At 38.9% G+C, this 26027-nt stretch overlaps 2 protein-coding genes across 2 annotated transcripts; one reads left to right on the top strand and one right to left on the bottom strand.

Annotated features, from left to right (window-relative positions):
* Positions 1-1923: 1923 nt before the first annotated feature.
* MTARC2 (mitochondrial amidoxime reducing component 2) lies at positions 1924-18354 on the bottom strand. Its single transcript, XM_026682476.2, has 7 exons — positions 17973-18354; positions 15712-15885; positions 6626-6788; positions 5400-5540; positions 3311-3372; positions 3158-3229; positions 1924-2215 (listed from the first exon to the last, which is right to left on the bottom strand). The coding sequence occupies exons 1-7, from the start codon at positions 18233-18235 to the stop codon at positions 2089-2091; spliced, it is 1002 nt and encodes a 333-aa protein (XP_026538261.1). The 5' UTR covers positions 18236-18354; the 3' UTR covers positions 1924-2088.
* Positions 18355-21685: 3331 nt separating this feature from the next.
* PFN3 (profilin 3) lies at positions 21686-23621 on the top strand. The gene is made up of 2 exons (XM_026682500.2): positions 21686-22106; positions 23125-23621. The coding sequence occupies exon 2, from the start codon at positions 23207-23209 to the stop codon at positions 23618-23620; it is 414 nt and encodes a 137-aa protein (XP_026538285.1). The 5' UTR covers positions 21686-22106; positions 23125-23206; the 3' UTR covers position 23621.
* The last annotated feature ends 2406 nt before the right edge of the window (positions 23622-26027 follow it).

The raw sequence follows: 26027 nt of genomic DNA, 5'->3' as shown, positions 1-26027 counted from the left end.
AGTTATAAAGGGTACTTACTACATACAGTATATATGGACTGAGTTCCGAAATGGATGAAAGTATTAAAGAAATATATTGAGGTGATTTAATAATAGGCAATGAAGCACAAAAGAAATGTATAAAGGAAAAGGGAGGACCAATAAAGATGTAGCTGAATGGAGTTGACATGAACAATTTGAACTCCTTGAACTTGAAAAGTGGCCAAGGATCTTGGGACTGGTTCAGCCAACTGCTCTTTAGATCCATGCCCTCCTGGCTTGTTAAAACAGCTCAGGAGATGTTGTGTGAGTAGGTTATAGCTGTGGCTAACCTCAATAAAATAATTAGTTTCATGTATGACAAAGTATCACTCTATCATTTTAGGGAAGCATAGGACAGCATAATTTGAAAAGCCTGGATTTTCCCTTTAAACTCCATGGTACATTTTGCTAATAGTAATATCAAGAATATATACTGCAGAATTAAGGAAGAACACGCCCTTAAAAAGTAACTGCATTCTTGTATCAAATCCATAATTCTATGATACATATAATTTAAGCTTAGTAATCACCCTAAATCAGATTATTATACAAAATAAGGTTATTAATACTTTTGCAAATATATTCTTTTAATAACTTCAGATAAATAATTACATGGAAAAACGCTTGTACATTTTATATTTTTATTTTTAAAAATCAAGAAATAATTCCTGTATCACTTGCAAAGTTTACATTCAGTAACTTGATAATATTCTTATAAGCAAGAGCATATATTACAAATGTTAATGATTTGATCTCTTAAAAATAAATCACATACAAATTATGATATAAAGTAAAGAAAGCTTATTGATATGTATTTTATCTATCTTTGTGCATAATATAAAAGGGATTAGGAAACATGAGGCCAATCCAAACTTGACATTATCGTATTATAACAAAATCATATTGAAATCAATGCAATTTAGTTCCAAGTAATAGTTAGAATAAGATATATAAAAATATTGACTGACAGTGATGAATTTGGAACTTAGAATTACAGAGTTTAAAAAAAAACACATTAAGGCTATTAAGTCCAAATCCTTGCCTGGTGCTGGAATCCAAATTAAACCATATCTGACAGATGGCTCTCTGCATGAACACATCAAGCAGATGAGAGCCCCACTTTCATTTCATTGGTTCCACTGTCAAACTAGTATTGATTCCTTCCTTCCTTCCTTCCTTCCTTCCTTCCTTCCTTCCTTCCTTCCTTCCTTCCTTCCTTCCTTCCTTCCTTCATTCATTGATTCATTCATTGATTGATTGATATAGCTACCCATCTCACACACAAAAAAAATTAACAATGAAACTATAAAACAGTAATATATTAAAAATAATTACTGAGAAAATTCTAAAAAACACGATTAAAGGTTAAGAGAAGGCAGCAGATATCAATAACAGTAGAGCCACCTAGGAATGTGTTTACAACACTTAATGGGAACCTGCCCCTCTATATCTTAAATCAGTTACTATTTAATTAAATCCACTAAGAGAAAGAACAGTCTTGATCTTCGTTCCACATGGCATCCTTTCAGGTATATGAATAGGGTTATTATATCCCCCCCCCTTTTCTTAAGGAAATCACACCCACCTTCTTCAATCTGTCTTCAAAAATCTTAGATTCTCATCCTATGATCACCTTTATTAAACTTCTCTGAACCTGTTTAAACTTCTCTGAAACTTTAAAGTGTGCTGCTCACTCACAGCACTGAGCCAGACAAAAAAAAGAGTGGATCCCATGATTTGGAAATTATATGTCAGCTTGATGTAGTCTAAAATTGCATTTCTCTTCTTTGCAGCACATCACATTGATGGCTCATACTTTGTTTTACCTCTCATAAGCTTTCCATAATCATTATGTATTAATTACTATAAAGAGTTGAACTAGAACATATGTTTTTGACTCAATTCTAGAAAGCAGTAAATCATTTATTTATCACCAATACAACTGCATTTAAAATGTTACAGAAAGTATTACTAGATGAAAGATAGAAAATTTTCATTAGAAAGATAACAGCTTCAAAAAATATATTGAAAAGATGTCAAGAATGCATTTCCATTTGGAAATTTCTATCACCACATTATCTTGTAGACATGATCTCCAACCTTAAGTGTTCCTGTTTTATCAACTCCAAAGTACCATCCAAACAAAGGGCTTGATTTGTATATATGCTTTTCAGAAGGCTCACACAAGCGGTAACTATTAGAAAAAATAATACGGTCATAATGAATTACTCACAAAATAGTTAATCAGATAACATTTTATTATAACAAACTAACAAACATAAGTTTCCTACATGCCTGAAATTCCAAATTGTTACAAAATTCCACAATCACATAGTAACAACTATTTTGAAAGCTTAAAATTAAAGCTGAAACATAAACATAATTGTTTGGACTATTGTTAAACTGAATTCAGTGGGACTTCAGTATAACATACATCCTTAAAACTTGCACTGTACTTGAAATCATATTTCCATTTCTTTAAATTGAATAATATTTATTTCAATTATTAAGATTAAGAATATTAAAGAGGGAAACTAAGTAAGACAACTGAAACACTGAAGATGCACTACCTATCCTGGGACACGTATATTCGCCTTCATTCATGAAATGCCTAATTTTATTAATGGACTCTGGGGTAGTAAAAATTCACAAAACAAGGAAATTTTGCTATTGCATTTGTTCCAGTTTATCCAACCTGCTTCCTCCAGGCATACTGGGAATATAACTGCCAGCCAGGAAGCTGCGATCTCCTCTCATTTGGAGGGTACCAGTTTGTGGAAGGCTGTTCTCAATAACATTTTAGCCCTCCCAAACATGCAAAGACATTTGAAAAAAACCACAATCATGCACATTTTGTGTGCATATGTGTGTGTGCGTGCACGCACGCCTTCAAATCAGTCTTAGTTCCTGGCAACTGCCTGGAGAAATTCCCGCAGGGGCGGCAACATTTTTTGGAATTGGTTTGCCATTGCCTCCATTCTAGGGCTGAAAGTGTGTAACTGGACCAAGATCACCTAACTGCTTTGGGGCTAAGATGGGACTAGAATTCACAGCCTCCCAGTTTCTAGCCTAATACCTAAACTACACCAAACTGGCTTTCATTAATTGTACTGAAGATGCCAAAATATTTTATTACCTTTTCAAAGTATTAAGAGGTTCTTTTCTGTCTATGATGCCGGTATCTGGATCAACTGTTGTAACAATACACCTACAATGAAAAAAGAGGAATGAGGTAACAACAGCCTTAAATTATTTCCAGCCATGAAATACAATAACAAAAAAGGCATACCTGGGACAGGCCACTGCCCCTCTCATTTGTGCACTTCCAATAATAATATCATTCCAGGTGTCCTACAAAAATATAATGGTTTGAGTATTTTATTTCTTATATAATCCAAGGCAATTCAACTTGCTCATATGAATTTTGCATCATGAGCTTTCTGACATGAATGTAAATGTTATAAAAGAGACCAATAAATAATACTTCTAAGTGATGTATTTCATAGATGAAAGTCAGATTATGTTCCCTCTTTTGAGTTTTAACTATTCAATGTTATAGAATTTTATATATAGTCTGAAAATAAAGTGATACACCTGATAGTAACTTAATATTTGTACTGTACATTATAACTACTTACACTTCTATCTGCAAAACATTAGTCAAGCTTTGCTACTTACACAACCTGAAATTCTGTTTCGTAAATGGTGTTTGCTTACCAATTTGAGGCAATTTCATTTGGAACATACCTGCAGAAAGTATGGGGACAGTTCCTACCTTTTTCAATCCTCTGCACCAGGTCCCCGATTCTCAGGAAGTCTCCTAACCCAGGGTTCCCTAACCCCTGGGCTGTGGCCCACTACTGGGCGGTGGCCTGTTTGAAACTGCGCTGCGCAAGCGATGGGTGAGTACACGTGTGCAGCTCCACTTGCGCAAGTGGCAGGCGCTTGGGCTTACGTGTAAAGCTCCATTTGTGCTCGCACTGAGTGCCTGCCATTCACACAGAACCATCCTCTCTCCCCCTCCCCTGCCAGGCTGCCAAGCCAGAAAGCTTGGGGACTGTTGTCCTAACTTTCCAGAGGTGGATTTTTGATGAAGGACCTTGGGAAAATAGAGGAACCAAGAAAAAAGCCATGCCGGATCAGAAGACTTCTACAAGTCTGCCAGCAAAGAAGCAGACTTTGAAATTATATATTTGTCTATACATAAGTGAAAGAAAACACAGTATGATGAATATGCCTGGTTGATGTAGGAATCTCACCATTAATGCTGTGGTAATTTCTCCAAATATTCCTTTTTGCTACATATTAAGATGACAATATTATTTTTTGAATGAATACAAAAACTAACCTTTAACCTAATCTAAGGCTTTAGAAACCTGGAACTCTAGCTTTCCTCACAAGTTCTTTGGTTTTCTCCCAAAAAAGGGATGCTTCATGTATTTTTTAGGCGTTTATTATTCAGTATAAGTAAATTAGGCATCTTACTGCATGGCTACATTGTGCATTTTATGTTTTAATACTGATATGCAGGTATGATTTCACCTTGAACCTAGAAATCCATTGTGATCAAATAAAGAGCAGATTGATTATTTCCACTTGCCAGGGGAAATAATTGACATAAGAAATTTTTGTTGAAGAAAATGATTTAAAAAATATTCTATTCAGCAAGGTTAGCTTTATTATTTTTACCCACAGTAGATAACCTCATCCCTTCAATAAATTTAGGAATATATTAAAGAAAGAAAAGCTTCCTTTCACTGCAAAGACAACTGGCAATAGTATAAACTTTTCCCCAATTTAGTGCCTGCTGTCAGGTTTCCAAGTAATGAAATCCATGTTAAGAGAAAAATAACAAAGTGCATCTTCAAAAAGATTTCTTTTATTTAGGAAAACATCAAATTGGCAAAGTCCATGGTAATTCCGGATCTGGCCCAACCCGGAATTACCCCATAATATTAGAATTTAGAAACAACCCCCCAAAGTCACATTCTCCAATAGAAGTAATTCAACGTTGCTTGATGTCATAAATCTCCACCTGAGGGGGAGGGGGGCAGGCTACAGCTCATTTCCTACAGGAAAGGAGATCACCTAACCCAAACACCTCTCTTTATCTCCACTCCTCCCACCTTAGGAATGTGTCAAGCCCACAACTTCTCCCCCCCATGACTACCACAGGGAAAATAAGAAAAAGAATATACACTAAGACAAACTAAAATGGCTAACTTATGACAATTTCAGGCTTGACACCTGCATTTTCTAAACGTCCAGCCAACTTCCTGGCTGACTCATGTGAGAAGTACAAGTTTAAAAATGTTTTATTAAACAGTTACATGCAAAATTATTCTATATGTAAACTAAAAAGTTACGCCCTACCTTACCTCCTCATTAGGACCACAACCAGTGACCAAAATGCTTGGCCTGAAGTTACGTATTTGAACTTTCTTCTCCAGTCTGGAATTAAGCTCTTCCAAAGAAGCTTCAGAGAGGAGCATGATAGGGCTACAGTCAGAATAGGCAATCTGGAGAAGTACATTCCATAAACGAACAATGTCAAAACGTTTACACAAAATACAAAGAGATAGTCTGTACCACAAAAAGAAGCAGCCCTGAAATAACTGTCTGTAGGGGGAGGGGGCGTCCTTGTTTAACAAGCACTTGTTCAACAATCATTCAAGGTTATGATAGCTTTGAACAAATGATAGTTAAGGTAAGTCCTTGGAGTTCCTGCTACTGCAGGAACTATGATCCAGGCATGTGGCTCAACATTATGTCGCAGTGAGCTATGGTCACATGATTCTAATTTCCACTGTTCCCTGACAGCTTCCCATAAGCTAAATCAAATGGGGAAGGCAGCAGAAAGTCAGATGTCGCTGTCATGTGAGGTCCTTGCTTAAGGACAATCAGAACTCCCATCACTTAGCAGCATAGTCATATCACATTGTGGTTTAGCAATGGTAATTCCAATCCCAATTGCCATGGCTAACCAAGGACTATTTGTGATATCTGGTAGCCTCATTAAATGATGTGTTAAAATATCTGATCACAGCCATTTGCTGAAGAAAAAGTAGATTGGTCACATGATAATCAAATATATTCAGGTTTTACAACAAAGAACCCACCCAGCCACTACTTGGAAACTGATTACGAAGGCTGCTCTCCTTGCAAAGGGATCTCCCACACAGTGGTACTTTAAAAAAACATTTATTCCACTATATTTGTCTTTTAGTATCAATCACCATTCCTATGCAGAAGAAAAAAAATGACATCTTTAAGTGAAACTCAATTGCCTTTTTCTTGGCAGCATTATGCAAATAGTCTAGTATCATCTTCTTACAGGATGTTTTTGACTTTGCAGTCCTCCCTATTGCCCTGGTTCTGTCTGGTGATCTTTCACCAAATACTAACTACTGTACGTCCAATTCTGTATAGAGTTTGGAGATTAGCTGTGTTTGCATGTCCATAAATAAATGAATATGCCTAATAAATACACCGTTAAATACTCTCAAAATGTTTTTGAGTACATAATAAAAGAGAATATCGGTTGAAAAACAGATCCACTTATACTGTAACACGTACCACTGACCATTGAAAGCACAAAGCTCACCTTATCAGTGGGACGGAAAGGTTCCATTAAATCTTTTGAATTCCTTGGAACCATATTTGGTTCAAAGCAAACCAAGCGGTATGGTTCTGACTTTAGGTAGGCTGTAATCCATTGAGCGGCATCTTCACCACAATCTCTGCCTTGAACATCAAAGCCAAATAGCCTAAAAGAATTGTGAACAGCATTAATAAGATCTCTTCTAGAACTACCATTACATTTAATAGAATCACAGGGTTGAAAGTGACCATAAATGTAAATTAGTCCAACTGCCCGCTCAGTGCAGGATTCACTAGAGATTCTCTGAAAATGACCACCCAGTTTCTATTAGAAGACCTCTAACAAGAGTAGCCACTCTTCTTTCCATTGGCTGGCAGTTCATATAGTCAGAAAGTTCCTCCTAATGTCTAATCGAAGCCTCCTTTCCTTATAGTTTTAACCCACTGGTTCTCATCCTGGTTGTTTTAATTTATTGATTCTGGAACAGCAGATATAAGTCTACTCTCTCTCTTCTAACTTTCAAATATTTGTCAAACTTTCAGGTATTTGAAGACTAATCCTCAAAGAACTTACTTCTCAGATTCTTCGCCATTTTGTTGGCCTTTCTCTGAACTTACTTCAATTTATCTCTTGTCTCTTTTGAACTGTGCTGACAGAATTGAACAATTTTCATTTAACATTCATAGGCATGATGGTCTCAGAACAGTCCCGCCACCCTTATATGACTGCATTTTGAGTGATTGGGAATCTATTTATTCCACTTGTTAATTCATTTATTACTGTGATCAAGGAATTGCCCTTTACATTTCCTCTGCTAGTTTCCCCAGAAAGGCAGTACAGTAATTCTCCCTCGCACTCGAGGAACATATCTGAAACCTGATGAAAACTCAAGTGAAGACCAATGTTTTCTCCTCTCCTCCAGAAGGCTCAGAAAATCCTTGGAAGGAAGAGGAAATGTTAATTCAAATACTGGCATCCATCAGCATTTTCCCCTCTCCTCCAGAAGACTCAGAAAGGTTCCAGAGGGGGTGGGAAAATGCTAGCAAAGTTTATGTATTTTCCTTCTTCCCCCAAAAATAAACTTAAGTTCCATAAATAAAATTCCATTTTCTTTAAATAACTTTCCCTCTTCTCTCAAAGTTCTTACCATCTTTCAAGTCCATTAGTAATTTCATGAAATAACTCCAGTAAATCTCTTATATTCCAGTTTAAAAGGGTAGCATTTAAAAAACCAGTATTTCTATTTCTTTAAACTGTAATTGTTAAATCCACCTTAGAAATCATTTCAGTTTATCTCCAGAAGGATTTTGTCCATCTTGCTGTAACTTTTGGCTCCAGTAAAGAGTGAAAAAGTCCAAGCACTTCACAATCCATGAACCAAATATTTTCTTTAAAGTAGCCATCTTGTGTTCTACTATCAATTGTTGTGCAAATCATGTGTAAACAAGACAGATTTTCCCACGCAGGAGCTCTTACTAATTAACTTCAAAGTCTAACTTGATTTCACAAAGTATTTATAAAAGTTTTATAGAAACAATTCCTGAAATCACCTCACTGCTGTATTTAAAACAAATTATGAAAAATAAAGATCTTACAAAGCTGAAAAAATGTGATGCTGTTTCTTTTTAAATGGATTGAAGAGAATTCCACACAGCAACTAGTAGCTTGTGATTTCCAGGGTTTTTAAATCTTAAAGGAGCAATGAAAAAGGTAAAATTGTAGAATCTTGAGTCCTGAAAGGCTGCATTTAAGGCTCAAAGCATGATGGAGCCAACAATTCCAGCAACTGCAGTCTGTTGCAAAAATGATGGTTTCTATTGTCTACTCACAAAAAACAACTGTCTGAAGTACATATGGGCAATCTCCAAATTTGTTTCTTCCAGATAAAGTTTTGGCAGTCCAGACCTCATTTGCAGCTACTTATTTGAGCCATAATTCCCTCACAAACATTGGTTCTCATGCCTCACCAGAAACATTCTCTGAACAATCTTTAAGTAAAGTAAATTATGTTTCTTACTAGTATGATTGATGCATGTATATATGAATGAGGAGAAGGGCATGGAGAAGGGGGCAGAAACTACATCCTTATAAGATTCAAATATAAGTTGAATATGATAAACTGTTGTTGGAGTGAAAAAGGAAGATACTGCCAGAAAATCTACAGCAGTTCTGCTGATAGATGGAAGTTCATCCATCTTGGTTCTGAAATGTAAAAAACTAAATGCAGGAGCAATAATGTGACCTGCCCCTCCAGTGATAAATTACATTCACTCAGGCACTATAGCAATAGGAATATTATGTGGAGAAAGTTATGAATGGACAAAAATACAGGAGTTAAGTTTGATTAAAAGATTTGATGCCCTGTGTTAGTCTATGTTGATTTTCTTTTCGGCAGAATCTCATCTGCCATCATCAGGCTTCTGTATTGTGTTCATCTGTGAGTCAGACTTTCACAGCCGTTTCAATTTTAAATTTGGGGCTAGCCTACTGCTGTGCCAGAATGGTTTTTTCTTCATCCTGATTGGTTGGGAGTCTTGGTCTGTGTTTATTGGTCTTGGAGTTTGCTGTGTTCTGCTTGATTGGTGTTTCTAATATCTTCTGTCTGTTTTGTGGCTTTTTTTGTCTTGATTGGCTGGCAACATTGTGTTTCCTGTATTGGAGGCTTTTAGTGTGGCTTGGCTCCGGCTTGGCTTATGTTGACTTTTGAATCAATGTAGTTGTTAGCATCTCCATGAGGGACACAGATCCTAAACTGGTTTATTGAAGTCAGTTAGCCCAAGACTAATGTAAGGGTCAAACAATTGAGGTACCAGATATGTGTAACTAGCATCTCTTTAAGCATTTTCTAGAAGCAATCATGGGGATACTAGACTGGTTTAGAAATGCAGAACTGTGAAGACTTTTGCTGTAATGGGCCAAATCCATTGTGTGCCAAGCCTCACGTGAGCAACCTCAATGGTTCCGGTGCATGCTAGGTCTCACGTAGGCTGAAAACAGACACCAGGAACAAGACCATAAAACACGTCACAAGGGCAGTTAACTGAAATGCAGTTTGGTTTGCTAGTTTAAATTTACCATGGCATGGTTATTGGAAGATGCGATGCATCCACTAACATTCCTACGCATGTAACATAATGATTGGATAAACTCACCCCCTTTGTGTGTTCCCAATAAAAGGAGTTCCCCAAACCCTGATCGGGGCAGCTCACCCAAGATAGAACTTGCGTTAGTGTCTTTCTTGATGCATTCGACCACCCAGTGGGCAGCCTTCCAAATGCGGAGCAAAACCGCAATTGGTGACCCCGACGTGATCCACTAAAAGGAACGGGTGCGTCTCTCTTCGACTGCCTATCTCACCCGGCCGGGCGAGCCAGTTGCAACTCAGGGAAGCCGTCTCGTGTCACGGATCCCTCCCCAGGAATCTTCATCAAAGAAGACATCCTCCTTTCAGGTGAGTATGGGCGGAAAATTCTCCAAAGGGCAGATGGCACATTTGCAGGAATTGGAAGAATTAACGAAGAGTTCAATTCGTATTTTTGGGAGTCAGGGCAAAATGCTCCTGATTCCAACTAAAAAGGACCTTATCACCCTTTTGACTTACATTTACATACAATATCCGGCTTATCCGGATAAAGGGTCCTTGAAAGTCTCCACATGGCAACGTTTGGGTGATTATTTTCATGATAACCCCAGGGCTCCACCAAAAATTCTGACCACGTGGAGGACAGTCATGGAATGCTTAACAATCCATGGCTCAGCGCTGACTAAAGCCCCCTGGGGATCCTCCTCCTCCCTATGCAGCTGAAACCAAGACAAAGGACGCTTTCCCATTAAAAACTCCCCCCACTGCTCCTGAACCCATGAGTTCTCCTAACTTAAATTCAGCGGAGGATCAAACACCCATGGGAGCATTCGCACAAGCCATGGTGCAGGGACGCAGAGAAGGCTCTCTTACTCTAGAGGAAGTCTCTCTCTGTCCCTTTGATGCCGAGTTCGTAGAGAAGCTTCAGAAAGCCATTCATAGGCAAATCTCTAATGAAGAAGCTTCTGTTAAAACTGGCTGTTGAAAATGCAAATGAGGATTGCAAGAGGATTCTATAGCCTCTATCTGCGGGGGGCTTCCCTCCGGACTATATGTTTGAAAGTAAACAAGAAAGCAGCAAGGAAAAAGAAATGGGAGGGCAACCCCTAGTGGGCTGGCCTTTCCAGAGAACACAGATTGATTTCACCGGAGTACTAACTCCATACGCATATCTGGGCTATAAAATGCTTTCTGCTACTGCCTATCCTTCACTTCCCTCTTTGTCTCTACCTTCTCAACCCACCTTGGTTCAACTTCAGCAATATCTGGGTACCATAAATTGGGCCAGACCTTTCCTGTCTTTAACCACTGATATTCTCTCTCCATTGTTTGAAGCCCTTACCTGGGGAAAAAGCCTGCTGACATAATATCCTTGCAGCAACCTCAACTTCAAGCAATAACTCTCATAGAAGAGAATATCCGAAAAATATGGGTAGACAGAGCTGCTGCCAATACTCCTTTAGATATGGTCATTTTGGCCACCCCGAGGCTTATGACCGCAGCAGTAACTCAAAAGGACCAAAAACTCCACATCATAGAGTGGATCCATCTTTCCCATACGCCACGATGCTCCATCACTTCCAAATCAGCTCAATTGGCTCAATTGATCATAAAAGGTAGGAGTCGTGCAAAATTACTTATGGGAATAGATGTCTCCACACTTTTCATCCCTTTTTCACTGCAAATATGGGAACCTCTATTCCAGAACTCCCAAGAAATCCAGTTTGCTTTAGCTGACTGGCCTGGACTAGTTTCCTGCCACCCGCCCGCTGATCCACGTTTTCAAATCATTCGGACAATACCCATCTCTTTCTCCTCTCCCATCAGCAAAAGGCCTTTGGTCAACGCCTTGACTATTTTTGCTGATGGCAGTAGGGAAAGAGGAGCATGTGCTTGGCAAAGGAATGGGGTGTGGCACACTAAAACCACCCCTGTGCAAACATCACCACAAAGGGCTGAACTTGCTGCAACCATATTAGTCTTCCAGAATTTTAACGAACCCATCAACTTGATCTTAGACAGCCTATATGTTACTCAAATAGTCTCTACTATCCATGACTCTTACCTCTCTCCTGCAATTGATAAAAACCTCCTCTCTCTTTTTGTTACATTACAACACCTTGTTGCACAGCGTCAACATCCTTTCTTTGTAGCACACATTCGTAGCCACCAACCCTTCCCAGGAATCCTCCAGGAAGGCAATGATGTGGCGGATCAAGCAGCTGCAGGCATCATGACATCACACACATTGACTCCTTGGGAGAGTCATTCTTATTTCCATCAAAACACCAAAGCTCTCATGAAACATTTCAACCTCACGATGGCTGAAGCCTCAGCCATTAGGCAGCAATGCCCCACCTGTAGTCAACAAGCCCATTCCATTCCCTTAGGGGTAAATCCCCGCGGGTTGAAAGCCTGCGAAATATGGCAAATGGATGTTACTCAATTTCCTTCATTTGCCCCCTGGAAGTATCTGCATGTTACAATTGATACTTATTCAGGGTTCATAATGGCAACTCCGCAAAGAGGAGAAGCCTCCAAACATGTCATCAATCATTGCATTCGCACTTTTGCATCGTTGGGACGCCCAAATGAAATAAAAACAGATACTGCATACACTAGAGAGGGCTAACTTAATGCTAAAAACAGCATTAGAACGACATTTGATCAAAGGGAAAAGAACCCCTGGCCTCCCGGCGATGCAAGACACTCTTAATCTCTGTCTTTATACCCTCAACTTCCTCAACCTCTCTGGCACCCCTGCTATGACAGCAGCGGACGGCATTTTTCCTCCCCCTCCCCTGATTCTCCCAAACCACAGGTATACTACCGCCAATTGCCAGACCCTACTTGGAAGGGTCCTGCTGCTCTCCTCACCTGGGGTCGTGGCTACGCAGCTATCCAGCTTCCAGATCGTGTCCTGTGGGTTCCTGGACGGCACATCAGACCATACCACCCCAAAGTAGAAAAGTCACCACCTGCAGACATATCAACATGATTCGTCTCGTTGCCTTGCCAACCCTCTTCCTCTTTCTTGCTGCACATGCCTCCAAGGTCTCCATTCCATCTCGAGTAACATACTTCACGCCAGGTACTCCCTCCTGCTGACCTGCACTGCATCTGGGGACATCTTTCCCCTTACCTCAGATGGTCAACGCTCCCTAAGCCGTGGCCCCACATCTCCAGCAATGCTTCCTTCCAGATCAACACTTTTGAACATCCCCCTCGAACTACACTCCTCATACTTCGCCCCACTGCCACCACCTATTATTGCTCCGGTCGACGGCTCTATGATTCCATAAGCAACATTTATGAATCCTGGACAGTCCTTAGACCCCGCTCATCTCGTCATTATCACAGACATTCGCAAGTCAGCCTGACATTTATGCTCAGGCCACCCCTTTCTACATCGAATTAAGAGATCGCAGAACTCTGCCAGCGCATCAGATGGTTGCACCCCTGCCTGACCAAAACCACGCAGGCAGGATCCACTCAAATAACTCTCATCTACCATACCCAACAACCGCAGAAGTGCCTTCCTACGGGAAAAACTTGCCAAAACAATGGGACCATGTACCATCTATGCAAGATGAACTCAAAAACCATTTGCTATGATCCCAAGGCAGCTGTACGTCTCAACGTCACCTTATGGGCAGGACTTCCAAAAACCTCTGGCAGATCCGATCCTGAAGGGGAAGGAAAACTTTATTACCTAAACACACCACCGTGCTCAAGGACGGTACTAACCCAATTGTTTTAATCTTTGATGTTTGTGTTGCTTGTTCTAAACCAGGGGGACATTCATGTGGGTCGGATGACTGAAATCAACGTACGCCCACAATCATAAATACTTGTGTCATACACCCATTAACTGGGTCATGGGGAACCCCAACCACTGGACCCCTTGTGGAGGTTCCGTTGAGTGCTCGGGTTGGTCTTGTGTCTGTGATTATACCGGGAGGGTACTCAGGTTGCAATCATCTGTCACATTTCAAACGAATATCAGGGTCTACCACAGACAATAAGGTAGAAATCACTATCTCCAGGCAACACCCTGCCTTGGAAACTTATGGTATAGGGATTGATGGCACAGGAATAGACCCAAATACTTACATTACCATAAAAACTGAAATAATTTATGAAGGCGAGGAAACATCATTAGGCTGGTCAGTATATAATAATTTAAGGAAATTAGAAAAAGCCCTGATACCAGCATTATTGCAAAAACTTGTTCATGGATATGGCAGAAAAAATTGCAAAACAACTTGCAGTAACCAATTGTTTTGTCTGTGGGGAACCACCACAGGAGAACAATGGCCATGGCAAGCCTTAGAAGCCTCGCCATCTCTGTTTAATAACATGTCTTCTGTAGGAAACATAACAGCTAGAATAGCTTCCGATCCACTTATCTGGACAATTACCACTAACTTAATTGGTAGAAACTGTTTTTCCGAAATGGATCCACTCCAGTAGGACACCTCCTTTGCTTAGGTACATGGGATAACTCCTACCAGACTTGGACAGCACCTGACAATGCTACCACCACACCTGCCAAATTCAACACTTCCCTCCTACCTTATCTCTATGACACAACATCCTCTCAAATTTGGACAGCTCCAAATAACATGTATTGGATTTGTGGTAACCTAGCCTATCCGTCCCTTCCAGCAGATTGGCAAGGGTCATGTGTATTGGGGTGGATAAGACCTTCCTTTTTCCTCCTACCGATCTCCATCAAGCAAGAACTGGGCATCCCTGTGTATGATACATTATCCCACAAGAAAAGAGACACCGATAATACCTTTGCAGGTTTCCCCTGTCAATCAGAATATGAAGGGGACACCTGGACCTCAGAAAGAATCGTCTGCACCTTCAGCATTGCTAGTTGGGCCCAAGATGGCTCCTGGGGTACAGAACCCCATATACATGATTAATAGAATTATGCGTTTACAAGCTGTTTTAGATTTAGCAGGACAACGTATAGACAAGGCTCTAAACACTCTAGCAACTGCTACAGACAAATTACGCACAGCTGTCTACCAAAATCGTTTAGCTTTAGACTACATACTAGCCAAAGAAGGAGGGGTATGTGGTAGGTTCAATCTTACGAACTGTTGTCTTCAAATTGACAAAGTTGGCAAAGTAGTAGCACAATTAACAACTGAGATGCGACAATTAACCTACAATCCTAATCAAGTATGGCAAGGTATTGATTTTAAGAATATTTTTAGTTCTTGGTTCCCTAAACTACCAAGATTACAAGCCATAGTAGCTCTCATAGGTATGATTGCTGCAGGATGCGTTATTCTTCCATGTGTATTACCAATATTTGTTCGTACCATCTCCAATAGTCTGTCTTTATTAGCTGAAAAGCGTGCCATTGCACAGGTTAATGCCCTCTGGGAAAAAGAACCTCTGTACAAAGTCATGCCCTCAGAAGACCCTGATGCGTGCGCTCGCACAAGTTTTTGCATGGGTAGTGATGAAGATCCAGAAGAAATTCCTCCATATAAAACTAAAACAGAGGAGATGCTGTAATGGGCCAAATCCATTGTGTGCCAAGCCTCACGTGAGCAACCTCAATGGTTCGGTGCATGCTAGGTCTCACGTAGGCTGAAAACAGACACCAGGAACAAGACCATAAAACACGTCACAAGGGCAGTTAACTGAAATGCAGTTTGGTTTGCTAGTTTAAATTTACCATGGCATGGTTATTGGAAGATGCGATGCATCCACTAACATTCCTACGCATGTAACATAATGATTGGATAAACTCACCCCTTTGTGTGTTCCCAAAAAAGGAGTTCCCCAAACCCTGATCGGGGCAGCTCACCCAAGATAGAACTTGCGTTAGTGTCTTTCTTGATGCATTCGACCACCCAGTGGGCAGCCTTCCAAATGCGGAGCAAAACCGCAGACTTTTAATTTTGTACTTTTTCTAACTACCGGTATAAGTCACTTTTTCCCTGTTGCTTGAGAAATTGAAAAAACATAAAAGAAAAAGTACCTGCAATCCCGTATTGGATTTTTTGTTGACAATTTGACTGGAATATGACAGTCCTTCATTTCTGGAGCACTCAGGGTCAAATAGCCATTTTGATTGGTGATAGAGACCAATACTAGTCGAGGCTCTTGTCGAGCAGTCACCATGTGTCCATCTTCCTTTATCACAAGCCAACATCTAAGTTAAAAACATATCAAAATATTCTAAATGCTGAAAATCAATCCAACCTTTCAAAAGGTAACTTATGCTAAAATGTGAACACTAGACTAGTAATTTAGCATTGCCTTTCATTAATTTCCATTCTATTTCCAATGAATGAAAGAAAAAGTTCTACTTTAAGGACTCAGGTAACTTTAAATTATTCTGGACTCTGTAAAAAAACAGTGTAAATGCAATTGCTTCCCACCAGAGACATATTAGATAGGTGAGAATAGAGCACATTTCTTAAGAAAGGACTGGCACTAGCAGCCTAGTGGGGTCTTCTGGTTCTTCCCGCTCATGACTTATGGGTTGCTTTTCAGCCATGTTCTACAGTTCTGAGGGAGAAGCAAATGAAAAAAGGCTCTTAACTAGGTCTTTTGGAAGCTATCCAGAGAGTATCTGTTGGCCAGGAAATGCATTGAAGCTAAATTAAAAAGAAGAAAATCCATCTAGCAGAGCATTTGCGTCTGAGTAAGTAAGAAAAGGGGAAAGAAAATCTTGGACAAACATAAGAAACTGGCATTGCAATTAAGCATTCAAGAAATTAGATTGTTATCCTTGTTTGGATTGTAAACAATAAACTTGGTCGAATTTCTAGAAGACATCCCATATTTTTCTATTATCTTTGCTTTGTTAATTGCAAGAGGCTTAATATCAAAAAGGGAAAAGAAATTTGAATGCAACTTTCCAGAAGTAATTTTGATTTTTGTATGTGCATTTACATGTTATTTTTAAAAAAATCTGTATCTATACATGCATAGGCATCTGCAGTGTTTGAAGCTCTTGAACTATCCTAATTTAATCCTTATCAAATCAGTAAGGTATATTATGGAGTATCCTTATTCACCCTATCAGAATAAAAAACACAAAATTGAATCATAAAAAGGGGGCATTTAAGTATTAAATCCAACCCCTTGCTTTCTGCAAAAATTCTACAATTCATTAGTCTACAGCAAGCTATGCATAAGATTCCCATCACATAACTGAGGATAATTCCCTTAAAGTCACTCATAATTTGAAGTATAGGAGCATTCACTGAAACAGTAAATCTATTATTCTAATACTGTTTTAATTCTGATTCAATGTTCTTTCATCTAAAGTTTTTATGATATGATCACTATGTCTCAGCCACATATAATTTAGAGATATCTAAACATAACTAGTTTCCACTTACACACTTCTCAAGTATTTATATTATTACATATTTTTTAAGTTCTTCCAAACCACTTTTAAAACAATTGAAAGGCATTTCAAACAATCAGTCATAATGGCCTCCGGTGAGGGTTTATTTTCAAGTAGCGGTGCTTGTGCACACAAGCTGGAAGTGCTGTCAAAACATGTTCTCACTTTACCTATGCAAATCCGCTTCAGCCTTGCCAAAATAAAGTAATAACTTGGATTAGTGTCACAAACATTATAGTAAACTTCAATCTTAAAATGCAATCATCTCATTTTTTTCTTGCTTAGCAACCATATCCCCATTGAAATCATTGGTTTGATTTGCACAGGAGTGGTGGTGGTGGTGGTTTGGCGGTGTTGCAAAAATTCATGTACCATTTTAGGAAATCACAGTATACAAAGTTTGAAGATTCATTTTAATTGGTTTTTGTTTACCTGGTAAATACAACAAAGAAATACAACAAGGGGCAGGAAAATACAGAGAGGTCACCAAGAAAAGAGGCTTGTCTAAAATTGCCAATTTTATCCCAACAAATCAAAGCCCTGCCTGGAAGAACCAATAACTGATGCACAAACACACACCAAGAAAAGGAGAAAAATATGTGGGTCACTTCAAACGTGATGGTTTGGATTAATGCCTGACTAAAAATTCAGCCTCCGAGGTTTTTAAACCAGGGGTTGCGACTTCACGTGTTGCCTAATGCAGCCAGTTCTGAAAACGTGATCCGAAATTCAGAGCAGCTACACCAATGCCAGGAACCTGCTGGAAACAATGCTGCATTAGGCAGTAAGAGCTGCTCCTTTCCCAGTCAAAACGGCAGACTTGGACAGCTCTTGGCATATTTACCTCGTGCCCCATCCCCACCCTGACCCCGCACCCCTACCTGTCGCGCAGATCTCCGTCCCGGAGCCCCAACTTCGTTACTTCGGCCTGCTGCACGGCTACGCCCCTGCAAGACTTGATCGGGTAGATGAAAAGCCCGGACACCGTGCCCACCTGCTTCAACCGCAGCGGCCTTCGGCGGTCCCTCCTTCGCCAGTACCAAGCCGCGGCCATTCCCAGCGTAACCAGCACAGCCAGAGAGGCTGAGGCGGAGAGCGGGCTCAGCCCGAACTTCGTTAGCGAAAACGAACGGGAGCCCGTCATGGCGACGCTGTAAAAAAAAGTAAAAAAAAAAAAAAAGCGCCGTAGCGGGCGGGGGGGGAGATTTGGAGAGGCGCTCGTTTGGGACAGGCGGAGCTATTCGTCTCTTCCACACTCCCGAGGCCCGAGAGCGGGGCTGGAGGTCGGCTGAAGAAGCCTATAGGGCAGGCAGAGAGGCTGGGTTAACTTAACGGCTGGGTCTCTTCAACGGGAAAGGCTTTGTTGCTCCTTGGCTGGCCGGGCCCTGAGCACATCTGGGATTTTAAGGCATGTGGCACCTAAAGCCAACCTCAGAACGCCTGTCGTTTAATAGAAGGCAGGCTAGGACCACGTTAAACACAATATTGTGCACTAGAATTTAAAATGAAAACAGTTGAATGCAAATGGACGGCTGAATTTCTAATGAGTTCAGTGAAGGGAAATGACCTTCACAGTCCCTTTATTCTGCATGAAAATTTGACGGGTTGGTTTTGATCCTCCTGCTAGCTGCCTTCAGGTCGGTAATCAGATATGTTCGTGCAGTGTGCACAATCTCAAAAGTAGCGTAAAAGCAACTTAGATCAGAGTCCAGGTCAGCATTTTCTCCTGTAAACACAATGCTATATATGACATTAATCTAGGTATTTTCTCCACAACTGGTCTAAAACTCTAAAGCATACTGGACAGGCGGGAAGAAAAAGCTGGCTTTCTGAATTGTTAATGTCTTTTGTGGCTCATATTGGTGGTATGCCAACATACCACTCCTCTTACACCCAGAATTCATTCTTTCTCAACAACTGATTGCAAGAAACATGCACAAATGATGGTATTGTAATAAGGAACAACAATGCTGCGTTGCTTAATATTATTTCTGCAGCAGTACAGGTTAGCACAAAACTCTCCATTTCTTCTCTTTCTCCTTTTTATGTTAATCAATTTACAAGATTAACATTTAACTGGAAGGCAAAATGAACCAGATTAAATTCTAAAGCAGGGCTTCTCAAACTGTGTTTTCCTGTGAGTTACAAGCAAGTGCAAGGAGACACAATGTTTATTGGGCATGTGCAAATAAAACAGGATTCCAGCCAGAATTTAATTCTAATCTCTGGACAATGAAGCTGCACAAGCCAACTCCGGGACATGATCTTATAGATTGTGGAAGCTCAGTGACATTTATGAAGGAGTTATTCACCCTTTTGCCACAAACAGGTAGTGTGGGAATATTTTTCTCAATGAATAAATGATCAAGTATCATTCATTTGCTCAATTAGGTTCTTTTTATCCAATTTTAGGACTTGCATCATCATAGTTGAGCTCATATTTATGCAAAAACATTGAAAATTTCAAAGAATTCACACAATTTTTTTAAAAAAGAATTTTTATTTTTAGACAAACATACACAAACAAAACATAAAACCATTTTCCAGTTATCCACATACAGTGTGTCGGGTTAGAAATCTTGTGCATCCTCTCCATAGTCCTCACAGTTTGTATAAGTTCTCATATTATCAATCTATTATATATGTATACATTATTACCATTGCTAATCATTTATTTGACTAAACTATTATTCCATCATTTTATATGATATTCCAAATGTTCATATTTATATATTTGTGCTGTGTCCCAGCCAGTTCATGCCACGTGGCCACATCTGTAATCCTGATTGGCCACTAAATTGACCCTCGAGGAGTTGAGGGAGGTTTCCTCCATTCTTGCCTGCACTCATGGACTGATGACAGCTTTCTTTCTATCGCTACGTGATGGGTTAGGAAAATAACCATTTTTTTTACTTTTCTGTCCTGTTTCATGCACAGAGGTGGATTTGTGGCCGTGCAGATGCAGATAGATAATTCCACAAAACATCCATAACAAAGTACATTTATTGGTACATCAGGTATCTTCATAACTCACATTTGTGACGAAGCTCTTCTATAATGACCAATCCTTTGTATATCAGCATTGCAGGTTAAAAATGGTTATTTTCCTAACCCATCACGTAGCGATAGAAAGAAAGCTGTTATCAGTCCATGAGTGCAGGCAAGAATGGAGGAAACCTCCCTCGACCCCTCGAGGGTCAATTTAGTGACCAATCAGGATTGCAGACGTAGCCACGTGACATGAACTACATTTCCCAGGATACCTTCAACTACGTTTCGCATGATGCATTCCCTTAAGGGGACAACTCACAATTCCTACGTAACTATCCAACTCCCATAGACTGGCTGGAACAGCACAGTATTCAAAATTTTAAGTTAATTTATATTATAACAATTCATTACATCATCCTAAGTCCATCCAATAGTAGTACATTTTTATATTATGTTCTGTATAATTCTATTATCATTGTATTGTAAAATTTTCTAACATATTCATTACCATATTTTTTTGTTTAACCATTGATAAAATAAATCCTATATCTTATAAAATTGTTCATCTTCTTGTTCTCTAATTTTGAATGTCAATTTACTCATTTCGGCAGATTCAATTATTTTTTAATAACTTCCTTCTGCATTGGTTTTCTCATTTTTCCAATTTTTAGCAAATACAATTCTAGCTGCTGTTAATACATTTACAATCTAATGTTTCAATTCCTTACTGTATGTTTCCAGTAAGATCCCAATAAAACTATCTCTGGTTTAAAGTCTGTATGTTTTTTTGTCATTTTTTTCCAACCATGTATGGATTTTAGTCCAATATCTTTTTGCTTCTGCACATGTCTACCACATATGGTAATATGAACCCGGTATCTGATGACATTTCCAACATTTTTCAGATTTATTCTTAAACATTCTTGCTATTCTCGTCGGGGGTAAGTGCCACAGGATTCACACAATTTTAAGTACCATATATATGTAGGTGTGTGTTTGTGTCTCTATGTATGAATGTGTGTGTGTGTGTGCTTTCCCTCCTTCCTGAATGTCATTTTATTTTATTATTTTATTTTATTTTGGTCATCAAGAGCCTTTATCAAGTGCACACAAATGATGTTTGTTTATTTGTTTTACAATTAATGGAATTTATCCTTGGATTAGTATATATTTAAAGCCAGTTTATTTCGATAGGATTTATTTCAAAATATATATTCATAGGAATAATTTCATGTTGCATAATGTTACTTTGCATAATTGCAGCATGATTTTAAATAACCTAAGAAAATTAACTGCCTCGTTTAGCTACAGTCTTTAACAAATATAACCTAACTTCCACTATTGATGATATTTGTTGTATAATTAAGTTTTGATTAGCTTCCATTAAAGTATTTCAAAATCTGCCTAATTAAAAATCAGTAAATGTAAAATGCAGGTATATTCAATAAGTAGGATTATTTCTATTTGTTGAATGACTTAGCTATTCTACTACATTAAAAATTACAGTCCAGTAATAATTTTATGAAGGGCTGTGAGGATTACATCCAAGATTTGAGACAGTCATTTGAAATCCTGAAGCCTGTTTCTACATCCTTACAGTTCTGTATGCATCCCGGGAAAATGAAAAGCAAAAAAGAAATATTTTTGTTCCTTTCAAGACAGCTGCAAAGAAGGAAGAAGGCGTCTGCTTTCCTTGGTGATATGAGGTCATAAAGGGTTGCCTGCAGTAGGGAAGATACTTCTGACATCACAAAGGGGGCCTTAGCAACAATTGAAGCATAAATACAACAATAATTGCCTTGTGAGCTCAGAGTGCCTTTGGCTGGCTATGTGGGTGTGATCTCTGCTTGTCTTTTTGACACCTGAGATTTCAAGTGCCCAGAAGATTATTTCCAGCTCTCCATGAGCCCAGACTCCTGAGCTGGAATTTGAGGTTTCTGCTTTCCGAGAAGCATCTTTTTCAAGTCCTTTCATCCAAACTGGTGGAACTCCTCAAGCTAATGTTCCCTCTGGAAGTATTGCAAGTAAGTTTTTCCTTTGTTTGGGGAGACAATCCCCAGATGAAAAGATCCACAGCTTTGAATCGGAATTGACTTTCTCTTATAGTTATTTTTAGGGCTCCAACTGGTGGTGGTTGTGACATAGAAAATACTGTTAGTACCTATGCTGATTCACCAACTATTTCTATACAGAAATAATTTTATTTTGGTAACTTCCCAGCTGTGTTCAAGACATATTAAATATGATGTTGGCTTAAATATGACAATACTAAATAAAAATATGAGCAGCATACTTTCTGCTGTTGTACTGGTTACCAAATGGGCTCTGGGAAACATAAAAAATGGAATGGAGCCCTGATTTATGATATCTACATTTCATCTTTCTTTTAGGAATCAACTTTTGCATCTGTTCAAGTTTTATAAGCCTGCAAGACAACCTAAGCTGCACATATCATAGTTGAGTGTGGATTTGATCCAAAATGTTTCTAATTTAACTCCATCATTATCACTGTTATAGTAATACAGCTCTTTCACCTGTTTTTATCTATAGGCATTGCTGATGGAGTGTTTTAATGGCTTGAATTTTAACTTTGTGCTTGCTATTTTATGCCTTATTGGAAATTGTGGAGGAAACAGTTTGGGGTAATTCTATTGCATTCCTGTAAATTGTCTTGCAATCTGGATTGATGAAGACAGTATATATAACTTTGCGGATACAGAGATGTTTTTTAAGAGTGGGTGGGATGCTGTACTTTTTAAAAAAGGAATTCTTCAAGGACTACATTTTTATAGTAAGCAGGGGCAAAATTTTCTTTGGGGGGACCGTCTTGCTGTTGATTTTTTAAAAGGGGGGAAATCAACCCATTTGAGGTTTTTGAGAAATTAAAACTTGATTATGAGGAAAAATATGGAAGTAATTTTGTTGCCCCAAAATGATGTTTTGGAAGGTTTAATGACATCACTTGAAATTACAGGCGCATGGCTGGGATATCCTGGGGAAAGCAGGTGGATTTTTTAAAATACATCTAGATTTTGTTTTTAGGATTAATCAGGGAAAAAATATCCCACATCCTGAGACCCAAAAGAGAAGTGCTTGTTAAAGAAGCCACAAGAGCTGAAGCAGCATGGGAGACTGGAAAGCTTACATCAACACAGTCCTGAAAGACAAGAATATTGAAGATGTAGCAATTGTTGGACATTCTGACAATAAGTCTGTATGGGCATCTAAACCAGGAGGTCTGTTGGCAGCCATTTCTCCTCAGGAAGTTGGGCTGATCACTGGGCAGGATAGAAAATCTTTCCTACAAACTGGGATCACCATTGCTGGAAAAAAGTGCAGTGTAATCCGTGACAACTTGCTAGTAGAGAAAGATGCTGTCATGGACACCAGAACCAAAGGTGGTGACAGTAGGTCCATCTGCATTGGGAAATCTTCCAAAGCTCTTATCTTTCTCATGGGCAAAAAGGGGGTCCATGGAGGAGCCCTGAATAAGAAGGTGCATGATATGATAGCGAGCATGAAGGCAAAAGGCAGCTAGATATAGGGATTTGCCTGAATCACTTTTCTCCTGAAAGGAGGACATGGGGAAAGTATTGGTCCTTGAAATAAAAGCATTTGATGAACACCTTGCCTATTTCTTTGAACTATGAATTGGGATAGGAATTGTTCTGGATCACCTATTCCAATTTGAAGGGGTAGGGGTAGGCAAAGAGATGATACAGGTGGGAGGAGTGATTCCCAAATATAAAATACATGAACTGCTAAGCAGGACACTAATTGGCACAATGTTTAAAAAACACTTTGGCCTGAACAAGTCCTCACTGGAATGAATACAACCAGCATATCTTAAGAGTGACACCAAGTAAACACCAAGGAATCTGGAATTTGTCTTGAAGAGTCAAAAGAGCCAGATTCAGACTTGGATTCAAGATTAGTTTGAGCTTACATGGTATTTGGCCACAATTTTTTAATTAGAATCATTCCAGCCTCATTCAAAGGTCTGAGATAGGCCCACAACCAGGAACCAGGAAAAAGTGACTTAAGAAACTTGATTGAAAAACTTATGATGGTTGACTCCCCCAGTGGTTCATTTTATGTATGATACTATAACCCCACTATTGAATCATATCACTATTCGGCATTTGTTTCATTTTGCTTTTTGAAGAAAAAGAAAAAAGTACATGAAACATTTTGTTAACTTCTGCTTAAGCTCAAACATGCTAATTTAATATTCTTTAAGAATATTCAAGCGTATTATTCCAAACCCTGAAATTCACTTTCTTCAATTCCTTTTTTTTTTAAAGTAACTGGTTTAGCAGCTGGCATTGATTCCTCCAAATTATCAATCCATCATGGAAGTTCAGAAAGTGATTATACTTTTGCTATAGAAATTCCAATATGGAATATCCAGTGAAATTTAGTTGTCTTGCCTTTCCTTTGCCTTACTGCAAAGTTTAAAGGGATTCTTGCATTTGTGCTTGATGCAAATCTATGCAAGAAGTTTATTATAATAAAAATGTAATTATAACAAACTGCAGATTACAAATTGGAAACCTCCAAACCCATTTTGGCAGATGCTTTTGGTCTTTCAATTTGATCATTAACAAGGGGGTTGTCCCAAAGGTGTTTTTCTAGAAGGCAACTGGACTTTCTTGGAGGTTTTTTCCTGAAACCTTTTGCTTCTTAGAACTATTTCCTAGCAATTATACTTTCCCTTCCCTTCTAAGGAGTAGTATAATTTTTAAAAAGGTTTGCTATGTTTTTCAAGGAATTTGGGCAGAAGGGATTCTTGTGCAATTAAATTAAAGAAAATGACAACAAAAATTTATTCCCCACCCCCCTATAAACAAGCAGTGGGACAGGACAATAGAAATCTTATTTTATGGAAATAAATGACAAAAAAATATCTATACTACCATTTATCATCTCCAGGGGAAAAGCTCAGTGAGTCATACACTTTAGCTGAACTCAGTGCAATTCTGCAAGTAATTGGCCAATCATAGAATTAAAAATAGAACCATTAATAATAAATACTTGGAGAAGAAAACAGTTCTGCAAAGATAATTGGTTTCACTTGCAGTTCTTGGGAAATCATTTTAGCAAGTATGACCCATTCTCAGCATAATCGGTTGTACAAAATTACAGAGGGAATGGTGTGCAACTAGAGGTGGCCTTCACTGGCTGTGCCTGAACCATGTATTATCCTAATTTTGTTATGCTCTACGTAGCCTTTCCTATCAGGTGGACTCAGCATGGCATGGCTGGCAAAGCTCTTGGAGTATGGGGCTTGGAAAATTAATTTAGTTAGGGCATGAGCAGGAGGCTGTGGAATCCAGATACTCCAACTGACAAACACAGTTCTCACCACAAAGGAAGGAGAAGGGTCGGACGTCTGAAATGGCAGGAGAATGGCTATGAAGGGACTGGTAGGTAGAGGAAGACTTGACAGTGGTCCTAAGCTCTAATCCAGCATGGGGACTATGCCATTTTACCAATTTGGTAAATGAGGATGGGAAAACAATTCTGGAGGTATAGTTTCAATTAAACAATAACAACAACCTTATCACAACAGCACTCTCTGTGCCAGACAAACATTTCTGCTTTTAATTGTTTTTGTAGAAACCCAGAGGGTTTTGATGAGTTAACTTATGTTTCCCTTATCTTTTAGATAATAAAAGGGGCAGTAGCAAGGATATCAACAATCCTGTTTTCTCCCCATGGTAGGAGCTCTATTTTTGGAAATATTGCTTGACTACCATAAAAGCAAGCCTCTTCAACAAGAAGCTTAAAATAGAATTTTTCAAACTGTTTTTAAAATGTATATTTTAATTGATTTTGTTTGGGGTGTATTTTTTGTAAACTCTGCATATCCAAAGGAATTAGAAAGTACAGACATTTATTGATGTAACAACTTAAATCTATGTACTATTTTGTAAAAAGTTTTT

This window comes from Notechis scutatus, chromosome 1, assembly GCF_049901735.1.
Source record: "Notechis scutatus isolate UNSWTSFEM ecotype Mainland chromosome 1, rNotScu1.2, whole genome shotgun sequence".
Classification (NCBI taxonomy): Eukaryota; Metazoa; Chordata; class Lepidosauria; order Squamata; family Elapidae; genus Notechis; species Notechis scutatus.
The sequence above is the reverse complement of the archived record's forward strand: the minus strand, read 5'-3'. Positions and strand labels throughout refer to the sequence as shown.

Excerpts from the sequence above, each read along its gene's own strand:
- MTARC2 (XM_026682476.2), bottom strand. The coding sequence starts at position 18,235 with ATGACGGGCTCCCGTTCGTTTTCGCTAACGAAGTTCGGGCTGAGCCCG. Across the intron at positions 15,886-17,972 it reads GACGGAGATCTGCGCGACAG|ATGTTGGCTTGTGATAAAGG; the intron begins GTAGGGGTGCGG and ends TTTTTAACTTAG. Across the intron at positions 3,373-5,399 it reads GTTGTGGTCCTAATGAGGAG|GACACCTGGAATGATATTAT; the intron begins GTAAGGTAGGGC and ends ATATTTTTGTAG.
- PFN3 (XM_026682500.2), top strand. The coding sequence starts at position 23,207 with ATGGGAGACTGGAAAGCTTACATCAACACAGTCCTGAAAGACAAGAAT.